Source organism: Anolis carolinensis, chromosome 2 (assembly GCF_035594765.1).
Source record: "Anolis carolinensis isolate JA03-04 chromosome 2, rAnoCar3.1.pri, whole genome shotgun sequence".
Lineage (NCBI taxonomy): Eukaryota > Metazoa > Chordata > Lepidosauria > Squamata > Dactyloidae > Anolis > Anolis carolinensis.
Window position 1 is genome coordinate 274,308,892 of NC_085842.1, and position 15,960 is coordinate 274,324,851.

Sequence of the window (15,960 nt, forward strand, 5' to 3'; positions counted from 1 at the left end):
TGCTATTATTTTAATTTAATTTGCTGGATTCCATCTCATGGGGTTCTGAGTTGTAGTTTGGTGAGACACTCAGGCAATGGAGCTCTCTGGCTGAGAATTCTAAACTGTTGTAGTGTTACTTGAAATTATTACTGATTATGGTGGTTTCCTTGGTAGAATTTATTTTTCAATTTGTTGTTGTTGTTAATGGCACATGAATGAGAGAGCTTGGCTTCCATGACTATCCATTTGGAGGGCAATCATCCTCTTTTCCTAACTGCCTTCTAGTGAGTCATGACTTCTCATGATATGGTCAAAGTATGACAGTCTCAGGCCCCATCTATGCTGCCATATAATGTATTCTCATAATGTAGTATAACTTCTCAGTGGTGCAGTGGGTTATACACTTGTGCCAGCAAGACTGCTGACTGACAGGTCGGTGATTTGAATCTGAGGAGAGCGGGTGAGCTCCCTCTGTCAGTTCCAGCTCCCCATGCAGGGACATGAGAGAAACCTCCCTCAAGGATGGTAAAGCATCAAACATCGGGGCATCCCCTGGGCAAGTGCGACTTGCAGTTTCTCAAGGTGCTCCTGACATGAAAAAAAATATGGCAGTGTGGATGCACATAATCCTTTTCATTGCATCCTATGCGGTCAGTGGTTCCCATGATGTATGGTAAGAACACCTTTCCTCTGGGTGGATCTTTGTCTTTACTCTCATGGCTTGTTCTTGGCCTTACAGTTCTTCTGATGTCTGTAGTGAGATATACTTTGACAGGCTGAGAAGAGACATGATAGCCATGTATAAAATATGTGAGAGAAAGTCATAGGGAGGAGGAATCATGCTTATTTTCTGCTGCCCTGGAGACTAGGACATGGAACAATGGTTTCAAACTATAGGAAAGGAGATTCCACCTGAACATTGAACTGCTGCTCAGTCATTTAGTCATCTCCGACTCTTCATAACCTCATGGACCAGTCCACGCCAGAGCTCCCTGTCGGCCGTCGTCACCCCCATTTCCTTCAAGGTCAAGCCAGTCACTTCAAGGATACCGTCCATCCATCTTGCCCTTGGTCGGCCTCTCTTCCTTTTTCCTTCCATTTTCTCCAGCATCGTGATCTTTTCCAAGCTTTCCTGTCTCCTCATGATGTGGCCAAAATACTTCAGCTTTGCCTCTAATATCCTTCCCTCCAGTGAGCAGCCGGGCATTATTTCCTGGAGGATGGACTGGTTGGATCTTCTTGCGGTCCAAGGCACTCTCAGGATTTTCCTCCAGCACCAGAGTTCCAAAGCGTCTATCTTCCTTCGCTCAGCCTTCCTTATGGTCCAGCTCTCGCATCCATAGGTTACTATGGGGAACACCATTGCTTTGACTATGTGGACCTTCGTTGCCAGTGTGATGTCTCTGCTCTTCACTATTTTATCAAGGTTGGCCATTGCTCTCCTCCCAAGAAGTAAACGTCTTCTGATTTCCTGGCTGCAGTCTGCATCGGCAGTGATCTTCGCACCTAGAAATATAAAGTCTGTCACTGCCTCCACGTTTTCTCCTTCTATTTGCAGGTTATCAATAGGTGTAGTTGCCATGATCTTGGTTTTCTTGACGTTTAACTGCAACCCAGCTTTTGCATTTTCTTCTTTCACCTTGGTGATAACTGTGTGAGCTGTTCGGAAATGGAAATGAGTCCCTTCGGGCGAAAAGGGCGGGGTGTAAATGTTGTAAGTAAATAAATAAATAAACTTTCTGCTCCGGACTGTGGTGGAGGCTCCTTTTTTGGAGGCTTTTAAGTAAAAGCTGGATGGCCAACTGTCGGGAGTGCTTTGAATGTGATTGTCCTACTTCTTGGCAGGGGGTTGGACTGGATGGCGGGTGAGGTCTCTTCCAACTTTTTGATTCTACGATTCTAGGATCTTTCGCCTTTTCTGCCACTCCAATGCGGCTGCCGTGAGCCAGGGCAGGGAAGGTGGCGCCAGGCAGCAGCATCGCTTCCGAGGCGCGTCCAGGTCTCTCTCCCTCTGAAGTTGGGGCGTCCTTGGGCTCCGCCTCCCCTCGCCCCCTATTGGCCGGCTGCGGCTCGTCCTTTCCCCGCCACGGGCTGGGCGGGGCCAAGCGACGCCCCGGCGACTGGCGGCACTCGCCTGGGCTGTGCCTGCAACTGGAGGCGATGGGAGAGCGGCGCCGGGAGAGGCTCGGGGGCGCCGGGACTTTGCCCCGAGGAGGAGGAGGAGGAGGAGGAGGAGCGAGAGGGACCGCGCCAGGAGCCGCCGCAGCAGCCGCCGCAACCGCGTGGCTTTAAACAGCACGCCTGCTTTTGTTTTGGCTTCAACCGTCATTTTCTTCCTCCGTTTTCCTCCCTCTCCATCCTGCCAAACAAAGGAAGCAGAAGAAAGAGAGAGAGAGAGGTATCTATCCCATCGATCATATCTATCTATCTAGAGACATCATCTTGTTGTGCTGGAGACATGCGTTCGGTCCGGAAGAGGTGGACTATCTGCACCATCAGCATCCTCCTGATTTTTTACAAGACAAAAGAGATCGCCAGGACCGAGGAGCACCAGGAGGCGCAACCCAGCGGGTAAATGCCCAGATGCCAAGCCTTGGGTTGCCTTTCTTGTCTTGTAGAAACGCCTGTGACAAAGAAAGGGAGACGGGTGTGTGGGTATCAATGGGGGGACCCTTGGGCGCAGCAGGGGACGGACTGGGTTGTGGTTTCCTTTCCCTCTTCCTTACGGTCTCGCCGGCTTTTGGGAGAGAGGATTCGGTCTGCAATTTTAGGTCAATGGGAATGGGGAGACCAAAGAGGGGGGTATTCTATTACCTACCATTGACGGCCCCGCGCCTTCCTTGATTGACCCCAGGTCAGGCGAGGAAGGGAATCGTGGGCTGTTGGGTGAGCCTCGTGTGCGTCAGTGTGTGTGCCTGTTCCTCTGTGTTTCAAGCAGTGGGCTTGCGAAGAGCGAGCGGCTTGAGCTGTAGAAAGCGGCGGTTGCCGTTTTCGTGCTGATAGATAGAAGGGGGAGTGGCATTCCTCCCAGAAGTTTAGCTTTTGACCGGCATTCAGCAGCCCTCCCGGCAGTTCAGTGTGAAGTATACTAAAGTAGGGATGCCTAGGAAGCTGGTCCTGGAAGTGACAACTAGGGGCCCTTCCACACAGCCCTATAGCGAAGAATATAAAGGCAGAAAATCCCACAGTGTCTGCTTTGAAATGGGTTATCTCAGTCCACATTCAGATAATGGGGGATTTTCTGCCTTGATATTCTGGAATATAGGACTGTGTGGAAGGGCCCTGGAAGAGCAGCTAGAGGAGCATCAACACCGTAGGGAGAATGCAGTTTGACGCCACTTTCATAGCTAGGAAATGCTGGGAGTTGTAGTGTGGTTGGTGAGGCACCCGCACCCTTTGGCAGAAATGGCGATAGACCTTGTCATGCTTCAACTGCATTGAGATAAATTCTACAGTGTAGATCATGCATGGGCAAACTTGGTCCCTCCAGGTGTTTTGGACTTCAACTCCCACCATTCCTCACAGCCTCAGGCCCCTTCCTTTTCCCCCTCAGCCGCGGCTGAGGGGGAAAAGGAAGGGGCCTGAGGTTGTGAGGAATGGTGGGAGTTGAAGTCCAAAACACCTGGAGGGACCAAGTTGGCTCAGGCCTTATGTAGATGCACCTTAAGTCGGGGAGTTTCTTCTCACTTCCAATCCTCCTGTATCCCTTTGTCATCTTTAGATTCCGTGCAAATAGCTCATAAACCTGACAACTTCACAGGAAAGTCCCATTGACTTCAAAGCCTTGATAAGACTTGTCGCTAGGATGCCCCTATTTCGCCCTGTAGTTTGGATGTTTCCTTCAGAGGTTCAGCTTAGCCACTTGCTTAGATGGTGTGTGTCCCATATATATCTCTAAATCAGCTTCTGCTGCGTTTTTTTTTTGTGGGGGGGAGGGTTAAGAGACTCACCGAAGCAAATTGGTCTTTGGTTGCTGTGAGTTTTCTTGTCTGTATAGCCATGTTTCAGAAGCATTCTCTCCAGATGATTCACCCACATCTATGGCAGGCAACCTCAGAGGTTGTGAGGTCTGTTGGAAACTAAGCAAGTGGGGTTTATATATCTATGAAAGGTCCAGGGTGGGAGAAAGAACTCTTGTCTGTTTGAGGCAAGTATGAATGTTGCAGCTGGTCACCTTGATTAGCATTGAATAGCCTTGAAGCTTCAAAGCTTGGTTACTTCCTGCCTGGGGGAATCCTTTGTTCGGAGGTGATTAGCTGACCCTGATGGTTTCTTGTCTGGAATTTCCCTGTTTTCGAGTGTTGTTCTTTTTTTAATACTGGGAGCCAGATTTTGAAAGCCTTCAACAACTAACTGATCTTGTTGTGCAAGAAACAAAAACCTTCTTTCTGGCTTCTTACAAAAGACTGTGTTTTCTTCTTCCCTTTGAGCTGCAACAAATCTCCAACCCTCCTTGTGCTTCCCACTTGGGGCTTGGTGACCTCTTCTCATCTTGTCAAGTGATGGCAACCTATTCAGAGGTTTGCTTTCCCTGAACTTTCCAAACATCCTGTGCAAAGGGGACTGGAACACATACCTCTCCAGCGCAGGGTCAAAGTGGAATCCCAGGGTATTTTTGTTGTTTTGTGTTGAAAGAAAAAAAGAAAGGAGGGGGTGCAGGTAGACATGGGAGCACCATTTAGACAGCCATATTATACCGTTTGAAACTGCATGATATAGTCAGTGTACTGTAGAAGTAGAAGTTCAACTGCATTATATGAGTCTACACTTATTGCAGAATGCCATTTCAACCTTTTTTGTGTTGTCCATGTGTTCTTGAAGGCTTTCATGAGGTTCCTATGAGTTTTTGGTTTTGTATGGCCATGTTCCAGAAGCATTCTCTCCTGACATTTCACTCACATCTATGGCAGGCATCCTCAGAGGTTGTGAGCTCTATTGGAAACTAGGCAAGGGAGATTTATATATCCATAGAACGACCAGGGCGTGAGAAAGAACTCTTGCCTGTTGGAGGCAAGTGTGAATGATTGCAATTAATCACTTTGATTATCATTGAAAAGCCTTGCAGGTTTATGTCCTGGCTTCTTCCTGCCTGGGAGAATCTTTTGTTGGGAGGTGTTAGCTGGCCCTGATTGTTTCATGTCTTCAATTCCTGTTTTCAGAATGTTGTTCTTTATTTGCTGTCCTATTTTTAGAGTTTTTTTTAATACTGGGAGACAGATTTTGTTCATTTTCATGGTTTCCTCCTTTCTGTTGAAATTGTCCACACGCATGTGGATTTCAATGGCTTCTCTGTGTAGCCTGGATGGCTCATGTCGTGGACGGGGAAGGGGAGAGACAATGGGGGAAACTGCTGCCTTCCTCTACAACCCTCTGTGCGTCAAGACTCTCCTTGGCCGCTTGGCTGCGCTGGGCGCGTCGCTACCTGGACGGCTTGAGAGCATCGCTGGCTGCCTCGTCTGTCTGGAAGCGTCCAGGGCATGCCGAAAGGTCTTTGGAGGACGGAGAGAAAGCTTCTCCGGGGGGGGGGTCAAGAAAGCTGTCAAATGAGAGAGAGAAAGGGGATTTGGGAGCCTCTTCTGGAGAGAGCCTCGCCACCCTTTGTCTTCTGGTTTTATGGCTGGAGAAGAACCATTCCATTCCGCATCCTTTCCTTTCTGTCACCCCAATCCCAAAACATACCAGAAATCCAAGCCTTCTCGTGCCACACAACACACTCACACAAACCCCAAAGGATGTTGAAGCCGGAGCGCTGCTTCTTGGCATCGTTCTCCCCCTCCAAGCGACAGAAGCAACTGCAGGAAAGGAGGCACGACCGGCATCATTTAGAGCAGGCATGGGCAAACTTGGGCCCTCAGGTGTTTTGGACTCCAACTCTCACAAAGCCGGCTGTAAGGAAGTTTGCCCATGCCTGATTTAGAGGGTTTTTTTTAAAGCAGAGGCTGGATGGCTGTCTGTCGGGAGGGCTTTGATTGGGGAGTTCCTGCATGGTAAGGGGTTGGAATGGCCACTGAGGTTTCCTCCAACTATGATCCTACCTGTTGTCGAAGGTTTTCATGGAATCACTGGGTTGCTGTGTTTTTCAGGCTGTATGGCTATTTTCCAGAAGCATTATCTCCTGACATTTCACCCACATCTATGGCAGGCATCCTCAGAGGTTGTGAGGTCTCTTGGAAACTAGGCAAGGGAGGTTTATATATCTGTGGAAGATCCAGGGTGGGAGAAAGAACTCCTTTCTGCTTGAGGCAAGTGTAAATGTTGCAAGTAATCACCTTGATTAGTATTGAAAAGCCTTGCAGCTTCAAAGCCTTGCTCATTCCTGCCTGGGGGAATCCTTTGTTGGGAGGTGATTAGCTGACCCTGACTGTTTCCTGTCTGGAATTCCCATTTTTTTTAGTGTTGTTCTTTATTTACTGTCCTGATTTTAGAATTTTTTTTAATACTGGGAGTCAGAATTTGTTCATTTTCATAGCTTCCTCCTTTCTGTTGAAATTGTCCACATGCTTGTGGATTTCAATGGCTTCTCTGTGTAGCCTGACATGGTGGTTGCTAGAGTGGTCTAATGTCAGTTTCAAACAACCACTATGTCCGACTACACAGAGAAGCCATTGAAATCCACAACCATGTGGACAATTTCAGCAGAAAAGAGAAAACCATGAAAATGAGCAAAACTTGGCTACCAATAATATCTAAAATCAGGATAGTAAATAAAGAACAGCACTCTTCAAATAGGGGAATTCCAGCCATGAAAAAATCAGGGCCTGCTAAAACCTCTCGACAAAGGAATTTCCCCAGGCAGGAAGCAGCCAGTCCTTGAAGCTTGAAGGCCATCCAATGGTAATCAAGATGATTAATTGCAGCATTCACACTTACCTCCAACAACAAGAGTTCTTTCTCCCACCCTGGACCTTCCACAGATATATAAATCTCCCTTGCCTAGTTTCCAAGAGACCTCACAACCTCTGAAGATGCCTGCCATAGATGTGGGTGAAACGTCAGGAGCGTATGCTTCTGGAACATGGCCATACAGCCCGGAAAACTCACAGCATCCCTATTATCCTACGATTCAGCTGCGCTCCATCCCCTTCCCCTGGCCTCCTTTCCAAAGAAGGCATCTATCTCCTCCTTGCTTTGACCCGGCTTGAGCCAAGCGAAAGGGCGGGCTACACGGCTCACCTCCAAAACCCCATCCACACTGCTCATTCAATGCGTTTCGACAACAAACTCCCACAGCGGCTCACGAAGGAAAGCCCTTAATGAGCATCAGTGCTCCGTGGTTTGTGTAATCACCATCCGGGCCTCCAATTTGGTTCCAGGATTTCCTATGTAATCAATTGCACGGGGAAACCACATTCTTCAAGACTGGTTTGAAACTGTATTAAAGGGTCAATGTAAGACCGGCTGGGAGTGCTGGAAGCCGGATCCGGGCCTCCTAAGCCAGCATCTTGGGCTGGTGTTGCCCCCTCCCCCTCCCCGCCCCATCTCTCCTCCAAAGCCACACCAACCCGCCCGTTGCGTTTCCTGTGTTGTGTTGTTGCCCGGATCTCCGCGTGGCGGTTTTGCAAGGCTTGTACAAAACAGGAAAAAGCGCGCTGCCTGCGGTGGGGCTTTCCACCGCGAGACAAAAGCGGAGCTTCTTTGTTATACGCCGCCACCTAGGTTTCTTTGGGTCGCCTCCCCCCCCCCCCCCGCCAAAAAAAAAAAGCGCAACCTGGATAACAAGGACGCTGCCTTCATTGACAACCGGGTTGCTAATCGCTTCTAATCCATTACAGCTCCCCGGTGTTGAAACACAAACGGTTGGCTGTAAACCAAGGGGACTTCAGTTAGACTGATGGTTTGAGCAGGTCTTCTACTAGGTTTGAATCCTTCCTTAAGGATACAACCAGTCCTCTGTACCCAACTATCCTTGGCTTGAAAATATTTTTTGAAAATCCAAAAAGTATACCTTGATTTTACTATTTTACATAAGAGGGGCTATTTTATTGTGCTCTTGTATTTAATGGGATTTTATTTGAGCATCCACTTTGATGTCCACCAGGGTTTATAAAACCAAACCCCAGGATACCATCCTATGCCTCAGTCTGGATGCATGGCACATTCTTCTTTCCATTTTGCACCCTTTTCTAATGTGGGTTGCTGTGAGTTTTCCAGGCTGTATGGCCATGTTCCAGGAGCATTCTCTCTCTTTGTTGCAGTGGTTCTCAACCTGTGGGTCCCCAGATGTTTTGGCCTTCAACGCCCAGAACTCCTAACAGCTGGTAAACTGGCTTGGATTTCTGGGAGTTTCAGGCCAAAACACCAGGTAGAACACTGGTAGAGAACCACTGCTTTGTTAGGAGATGATTAGAAGGACCTGATGGATTCTTGTCTGGAATTCCCCTGTTTTTGAGTGTTGTTCTTTATTTACTGTCCTGGTTTTCAAGTTTTTTTAAATACTGGTAGCCAGATTTTGTTCATGTTCATGGACCAGCCTGGACACAGCATATTGAGAACACAGAAATGCTGGACAACTCTAACAACTACCATGTCAGATTACACAGAGAAGCCATTGAAATCCACAAGCATGTGGGCAATTTCAACAGAAAGGAGGAAACCATGAAAATGAACAAAATCTGTCTCCCTGAATCTTTTTCAAAAACTCTAATTTCAGGACTGTAAATAAAGAACACTATTCAAAAACAGAGTAATTCCAGACAAGAAACAATCATGGCCAGCTAATCACCTCCCAACAAAGTATTCCTCCAGGCAGGAAGCAGTTAAGCTTTGAAGCTGCAAGGCTATTCAATGCTAATCAAGGTGATCAATTGCAACATTCACACTTGCCTCAAATAGACGAGTTCTTTCTCCCACCCTGGACATTCCACAGATGTATAAACCCCACTTGCCTGGTTTCCAACAAACATCACAACCTCTGAGGTTGCCTGCCATAGATGTGTGTGAAACGTCAGGATAGAATGCTTCTAGAACATGGCCATACAGCCTGGACAACATACAGCAACCCAGTGATTCCAGCCATGAAAGCCTTTGACAACAGTTTTCCTAATGTTTTTTTTAAAGGGGAGGCTTCCTTAACCTCTTTCTGGATATTCTTTATTTTGTTGAATCATAAAGTTAGAAGAGATCGCAAGGACTATCCAGTCCAACCCCCTGCCATGTAGGAACACCCAATCAAAACACTCCCAATGGATGGACATCCAACCTCTGCTTAAAAACCTCCAGAGACCCCACCACACTCTGAGGTAGCAAATTCCACTGCTGAAGCATTCTTACTATTGGGAAGTTATTACTAGTCAAGTGGAATCCCTTTGTATTTTGAATTAATTGCTCTGTGTGCTAGCCTCTAGAGCAGCAGAAAACAAGACTGCTCTCTCCTCAATGTAACATCCTTTCAGATATTTAAACTCTGCTATCCTGTTCCCTTGCAGCCTTCTTTTTCCAAGCTAAACATACTCAGCTTCCTAAGCCTCGCTTTGTAGGGCTTGGAATTGTTTGAAGGCTAAGTAATGTATCCTTTCTTGGGCTGATTTGACCTGTGAAATTGTAAGGAGCTCCTAGAGACATAGTGGGTTAAAGCCTTGTGACTTGAAGGTTGGGTTGCTGACCTGAAGGCTGCCAGGTTCGAATCCAACCCCGGGAGAGCGCAGATGAGCTCCCTCTATCAGCTCCTGCTCCATGCGGGGACATGAGAGAAGCCTCCCACAAGGATGGTAAAAACCTCAAAACATCCGGGTGTCCCCTGGGCAACGTCCTTGCAGACGGCCAATTCTCTCACACCAGAAGTGACTTGCAGTTTCTCAAGTTGCTCCTGACATGAAAAAGAATTCAAATTGTATAGGTTAAATGATGATTGGTGCAAGGTGTGTACTGAATTTATTCTTGGTTTCCCCAGTGCAAGTTGTCTCACTGTCCCCAGCACCCTCAAAATTGGAAGCTGAGAGGTCTTCCCCGTTCTATGAATTCATGTTTGCAACAGAAGGCCTTGTGCTGTCATTTACTGTAGTGGCTGGGTAAACAGAAGCAAGCATTGGTTGTTAATCTGTTAATTAATGACTCCATGTGGTGCTAGTTTACGCACAACAAGGAATTACAAAACCTGATTGAAACTTCTTCCAATGGAGCTGCAGCCAAACCTGTTCCCTTTTGTGCCAAAAATGCAGTGCAATATGTGCCTCTTCAATCACAACAAAATAGGAGTGTATATGCCACATCTCCTTGATATTTTCCCATGGAGAAATATCATCAGGTTTGTTTTTTTAAAAAAATTTCTGGGAAGCTCTTTGCTTTTTCTGCTTTTCTTGAAGACTTTGATAATTTAGGGCAAGGGTGGCCAACCGTGAAATCCCTCTCCTCCCATTTTGCTAGCTTTTTTGAGAAACCCTTTTTTTGGCCATAGCAAAGATAGTCAAACCCATCAACTGAAGGAGTGATTAAATGATTATAGGACACTCGGTCTAACTACATTTAAACTTGACCCAGTGAAGAATGTCACACACCAGTTCCTGGAGCGATTTATATCTCAAGCAAGAAATTGCTGTTGAAAAAAAACTAAACTGCCAAGAACTTTGCAACCTGACATGTTTTTGCTGATAGTACTTCCTGCTACATCTGCTTTCCTAGAAATAGATAATTAGACAGTTTCGTGGTTTGGGTGTAACTGAAAAACAGCTTGAAAAGTGCACAATTTTGTTGTTTATTGACAACTGTTTTTTAAACTTTGTAAACTTTGGCCAAGATCCAGCATTGTCAGATGTAACTACAACAACAACAGAGTTTCAGTATTTTAGATATATATGATGATGCCCACTTACCCTTTCAACCAGGGAGTGCCCCTAACCAATGGGTTTCTTAGGGACTGTTCTCAGCTCCCATTTATGGGGTGACCTGAGAACAAGGAGCTGGGGAAACCCCTTGGAATCCTCTTTGTCTCCATGCATCCTTCAACCCTTTAGATCAGTAGTTCCCAACTTGTGGGAACAAATAACACTTGTTTTGGTTATTTTTTTTCTCCTACAGTAGAAATACTCATTTATATGCTACACTAAAGCATTTAACCAGTGGCGCAGCGGGTTAAATCAGTGAGCTGCTGAACTTGCTAACTGAAAGGTTGGCAGTTCAAATTCGGGGAGCGGGGTGAGCTCCTGCTGTTAGCCCCAGCTTCTACCAACCTAGCAGTTCAAAAACATGCACATGTGAGTAGATCAATGAGTACTGCTCTGGCTGGAAGGTAACAGCACTCCATGCAGTCATGCTGGCTATATGACCTTGGAGGTGTCTATGGACAATGCTGGCTCTTTGGTTTAGAAATGGAGAATAAGCACCCACCCCGAGAGTCAGACATGACTAGACTTAATGTCAGGAGAAAATCTTTACCTTTACCTAAAGTATTAAACTTGGATATTTTCCTTTTTTAAAAAAATGGCTTGTCAGTGTGATCCAGTGCAGGGTAGTGGTTTGAATATTGGACTATGACTCGAGACCAGGGTTCAAATCCCTGCTTGGCTTTGAATAATCCACTTACTGGGTTACCCTGTGTGCACTGAGCCCCAGAAACCGCTGTGATAAGGTTGTCATAAGTTGGAAATAGCTGAAAGGCAGACAACAACAGAAACTTTGTCATAACTACAGCAGTGTGAAATGGGGAAGCTATGGTGCTCTAGAAATGATTATCCTCCAGTTCCCATCAACATTTGGAGAACCAGAGGTTGTGCATTTCTGCTCAAGGTTTTCCATCCCTATTTTGCATCAGCTGCACATTATTTAATTCTCAAGCTGCTCATTTAATATTGTTGACTTTAAAATATTTGGATTAGGTCATTTGACATCTTTAAGTATCCTCTGAATGAAATCATTGCTGCTTGTCAATCTGTTGACTTTTGAGATATTTCTTAATGTTACTGGGTATAAGAATCCAGTATAAGAAATCAATTCTTGAGCTTTTGTTGCTCTTCCTAAACTCAGAAAAAAGCAGAGTCTGCTTAACATTAAAGGCTAATGTTAATTGGCATTTGGTGGACAGAGAAGACATGTAACACTTCGGGCGTAAAGTTATGGTATGACTCATTCTGGACTATGTTAGGTAATAGGGAGAAAATGCTCATTTTGAGCTGTTGAAGGAAAACAAACATACATAGCAATAAGCTATGTATTGGGGCAATGTCTTGCTACTGTAGCAGGGACAATCATCTTGCTGTTTCCCAGCAACTGTTATAATCTCTATCCAATGCAATCAATATTGGGCACTAATGGAGGATAGATTTAAACAATTCAGATCAGTGATTTTTTTTCATGTCAGGAGTGACTTTTGGTGTGAGAGAATTGGCCGTCTGTAAGGATGCCCAGATATTTTGATGTTTTATCATCCTTATGGGAGGCTTTTCTCATGTCCCCACATGGGGAGCTGGAGCTGACAGAGGTAGCTTACCTACGCTCTCCCCAGATTTGAACTGGCAACCTTCAGGTCAGCAACCCAACTTTCAGTTCAGGAGTCCTGCCAGCACCAGGGTTTAACCCATTGCCTCTCCAGAGGCTCCTAAGATTAGTGATACAAGTTGGCCATTACTGGTCTACAGCAGGGATTGGTAACTTTGAACTGCAGCTCCCATCATCCCTCACCATTTGCTATGCTGGTTGGAATTGTTGGAAATTGTAAAACATCTGTAGGGCCATAGTTACAGACTTCACAGTGCAGAATGACATTGTCATTTTAAAGATTTTGTGAATAATCTATATATATAAAAGAGTGATGGCATCAGGGCAGTGGACAAAACAACAAAAGTACAGGCCCCGCAACCTCGAAATTTGACAACACAACCCATCATCCATGCCTCCAGGTTGATACAACAAAAAGAAAAGAAAAATAAAGTCCTAATTAGAGGGAGAGGAATAATTGCTTTTATCCAATTGCTGCCAGTTTAGAGGGCTAATCTCTGCCCACTTGGTTGCCTAGCAACCAGCCAAGGGACAGCCAGGCTTCAGTTCGGGGACAGGCTGATTTAGGCCTCACTTAGGCTTCTTCCACAGATTATCTGATTTTAACTGGATTATATGGCAGTGTAAACTCAAGGCCCTTCTACACAGCTCTATAACCCATTTATAATCTTACATTATCTGCTTTGCACTGGATTATCTTGACTCCACACTGCCATATAATCCACTTCAGTGTGCATTTTATCCAGCTGTGAAGAAGGGGCCTCATATAATCCAGTTCTAAGCAGATAGTAGAAGATTATCAATATACAGTAGAGTCTCACTTATCCAACATAAACAGGCCGGCAGGATAAGTGAATATGTTGGATAATAAGAAGGGATTCAGGAAAAGCCGATTAAACATCAAATTAGGTAATCGTTTTACAAATTAAGCACCAAAACATCATATTATACAACAAATTTGACAGAAAAAGTAGTTCCATGCGCAGTAATGCTATGTAGTAATTACAGTAGAGTCTCACTTATCCAACACTCGCTTATCCAATGTTCTGGATTATCCAATGCATTTTTGTAGTCAATGTTTTCAATATATTGTGATATTTTGGTGCTAAATTCATAAATACAGTAATTACTACTTTTTCTGCCAAATTTGTTGTCTAAGATGATATTTTGGTGCTTCATTTGTAAAATCATAACCTAATTTGATGTTTAATAGGCTTATCCTTAATGCCTCCTTATTATCCAACATATTCGCTTATCCAATATTCTGCCAGCCTGTTTATGTTGGATAAGTGAGACTCTACTGTACTGTATTTACAAATTTACCACTACAATATCACAATGACTTTAAAACACTGACTACAAAAACATTGATTATGAAAAGGCAGACTGCGTTGGATAATCCAGAACATTATATAAGTGAATGTTGGATAAGTGAGATTCTACTTTAATATGAAATAATTACTGGGATAGAATAATGCAGAACAATATAATCTCTAAAACCAGGACAGTAAATAAACAGGGGAATTCCACACAGGAAACAATCAGGGCCAGCTAACACCTCCCAACAAAGTATTCCCATCATCAAAGTCTGGCAAATCCTCTGTTTTCTCAGGGCCACAGACAGTAGACGCACATAAAATATCGCAAACAACACCACTCTGAAAACAAGGGAATTCCAGACAGGAAAGAATCAGGGCCAGCTAACACCTCCCAACAAAAAATTCACTCAGGGAGGAAGCAGCCAGGCTTTAAAGCTGCAAGGCCATTACATCCTAATCATTTTTCCTAATTGCAGCATTCATACTTGCCTCCAACAGACAAAAAAACCCAATCAGAAATATTGTATATTCACAACCTTTAGGAAATAATATCCCCTGATGGCGCAGCGTGTTAAAGCGCTGAGCTGCTGAACTTCTGGACCGAAAGGCTGCAGGTTTGAATTGGGGGAGCGGAGAGAGCCCCCACTGTTAGCCCCAGCTTCTGCCAACCCAGAAGTTCAAAAACATGCAAATGTGAGTGCTCTGGCGGGAAGGTAACGCCGCTCTATGCAGTCATCCCACATGACCTTGGAGGAGTCTATGGACAACGCTGGCTCTTCGGCTTAGAAATGGAGATGAGCACCAACACTCTGAGTCAGACATGACTGGACTTAATGTCAGGGGAAAACGTTTACCCTTGACCTTAACTACCACCAGTTCCTCAATACTTTATTTCCCATACCACCATATTTTGCCACAGCAATGCGTGGCCGGGCACAGCTAGTTTATTTTATAGAATGTACCAAGGACAGCTATTGTTTTGGTTCTAATGCTATCACTTGTCACTCATTACACTTGTACATTCACTAATTTTGTTCCTGAGGGAAGGAATGATTAATTTAAAGAATTTTCTTTCTGCTATCTGACTGGTTGGAGTTTCATATTAATTCTATGCAAAATCAGCACTTTTCTGCAGAAAATATTGCTTCCTGCTCATTTATTTTTAACTTTCCCAAAATGGGATTTTCCAAAGAACTAAAAAATCTCCTTGTCAGGGTTTTCTGACATAAGAGAAAGTTTTTTTTCCATTAAAAATATTTTTGAATATCCTCTCCATCCCTAGTTGGAAGCAGGTTCTGCTGGGTTCACTGACGCTTAACCTCTGAAAAAACCTGTACATAATCAGACCACTTGCAAAGGATTTTTAGCATAGTGACACATTATATATTCACTTTTTGCCTGATTTCCACAAAAATTGACTGCCATCTTTTGTATGTGTTCTAATTATGTTTATTCACGAAAAAGAAAAATGAAAAACTCTCTCCCCCTCTTCAAAAGCCCCCTCTTTGCTGTTGGTTGCAAGAGCTTCATGCAGTACAGACAATTGATAAGATGGATGTGAAGTCCTCAAATGAACTGAATCTGTCCTTGACTTTAAGCCTCCCTTGTCCATAACCTATTGCTTCACAGTTTTCAATGTGAAACTGTTTTAAGCTTGATATCTGCTATCAGTTGTAATGAATAATAAACAATTTATAAAGCTAGAAATAGTTTGAATTTAAAAACCATACAAATAATATTTAATGTTGCGAGTAAAGATCAGTGGTATAGCCTTGCTGAAGTGAAGCACTTAAAGTCCCATTTATTTCCAGGTGGTTTAAGAAGTGATGTCTTAAACCAAAGATACTGAGATTCCTGGCACCTTTAAATGACAACTGAAGGTGAAAGTAAGTATATCAGGGGCAGGATAGCAACTGAATTATCAAGAACATCTTGTTTGCTCAGCTTAAGAGAAGTATCATAATGCTGAACAGCAGGGACTTATAGTTCCCTCAAAGGATTTAAGGCTGCTTTTGTGTACTGCGACATATGTCTCTTTCAATATACGGTAGATGTCAAGACTGTGAGCTCTCAGGTCTGCTGTATTTCAAGCATTAGCACTTTTAAGGATGAAAAAGCACTGTGAAAAGCTAACTCCTGTGCCCCATTCCACTTTCTGAAAGTTCCTAATGGAACTACACTTAGTCCAGCATAAGCAAAGATTCTTTCTACTGCAATTTTCATCTGTAGT

At 44.5% G+C, this 15,960-nt stretch overlaps 1 protein-coding gene across 1 annotated transcript in view; it reads left to right on the forward strand.

Moving 5' to 3' along the window:
* Positions 1 to 2,096: 2,096 nt before the first annotated feature.
* The window catches only part of st8sia4 (ST8 alpha-N-acetyl-neuraminide alpha-2,8-sialyltransferase 4), a 129,695-nt gene continuing 115,831 nt past the window's right edge, over positions 2,097 to 15,960 (forward strand). The window contains exon 1 of the mRNA XM_016994827.2: positions 2,097 to 2,553. Within this exon, the coding sequence (XP_016850316.1) occupies positions 2,441 to 2,553 (113 nt within the window). The 5' untranslated portion in view covers positions 2,097 to 2,440. The remainder of the gene's footprint in view (positions 2,554 to 15,960) is intronic.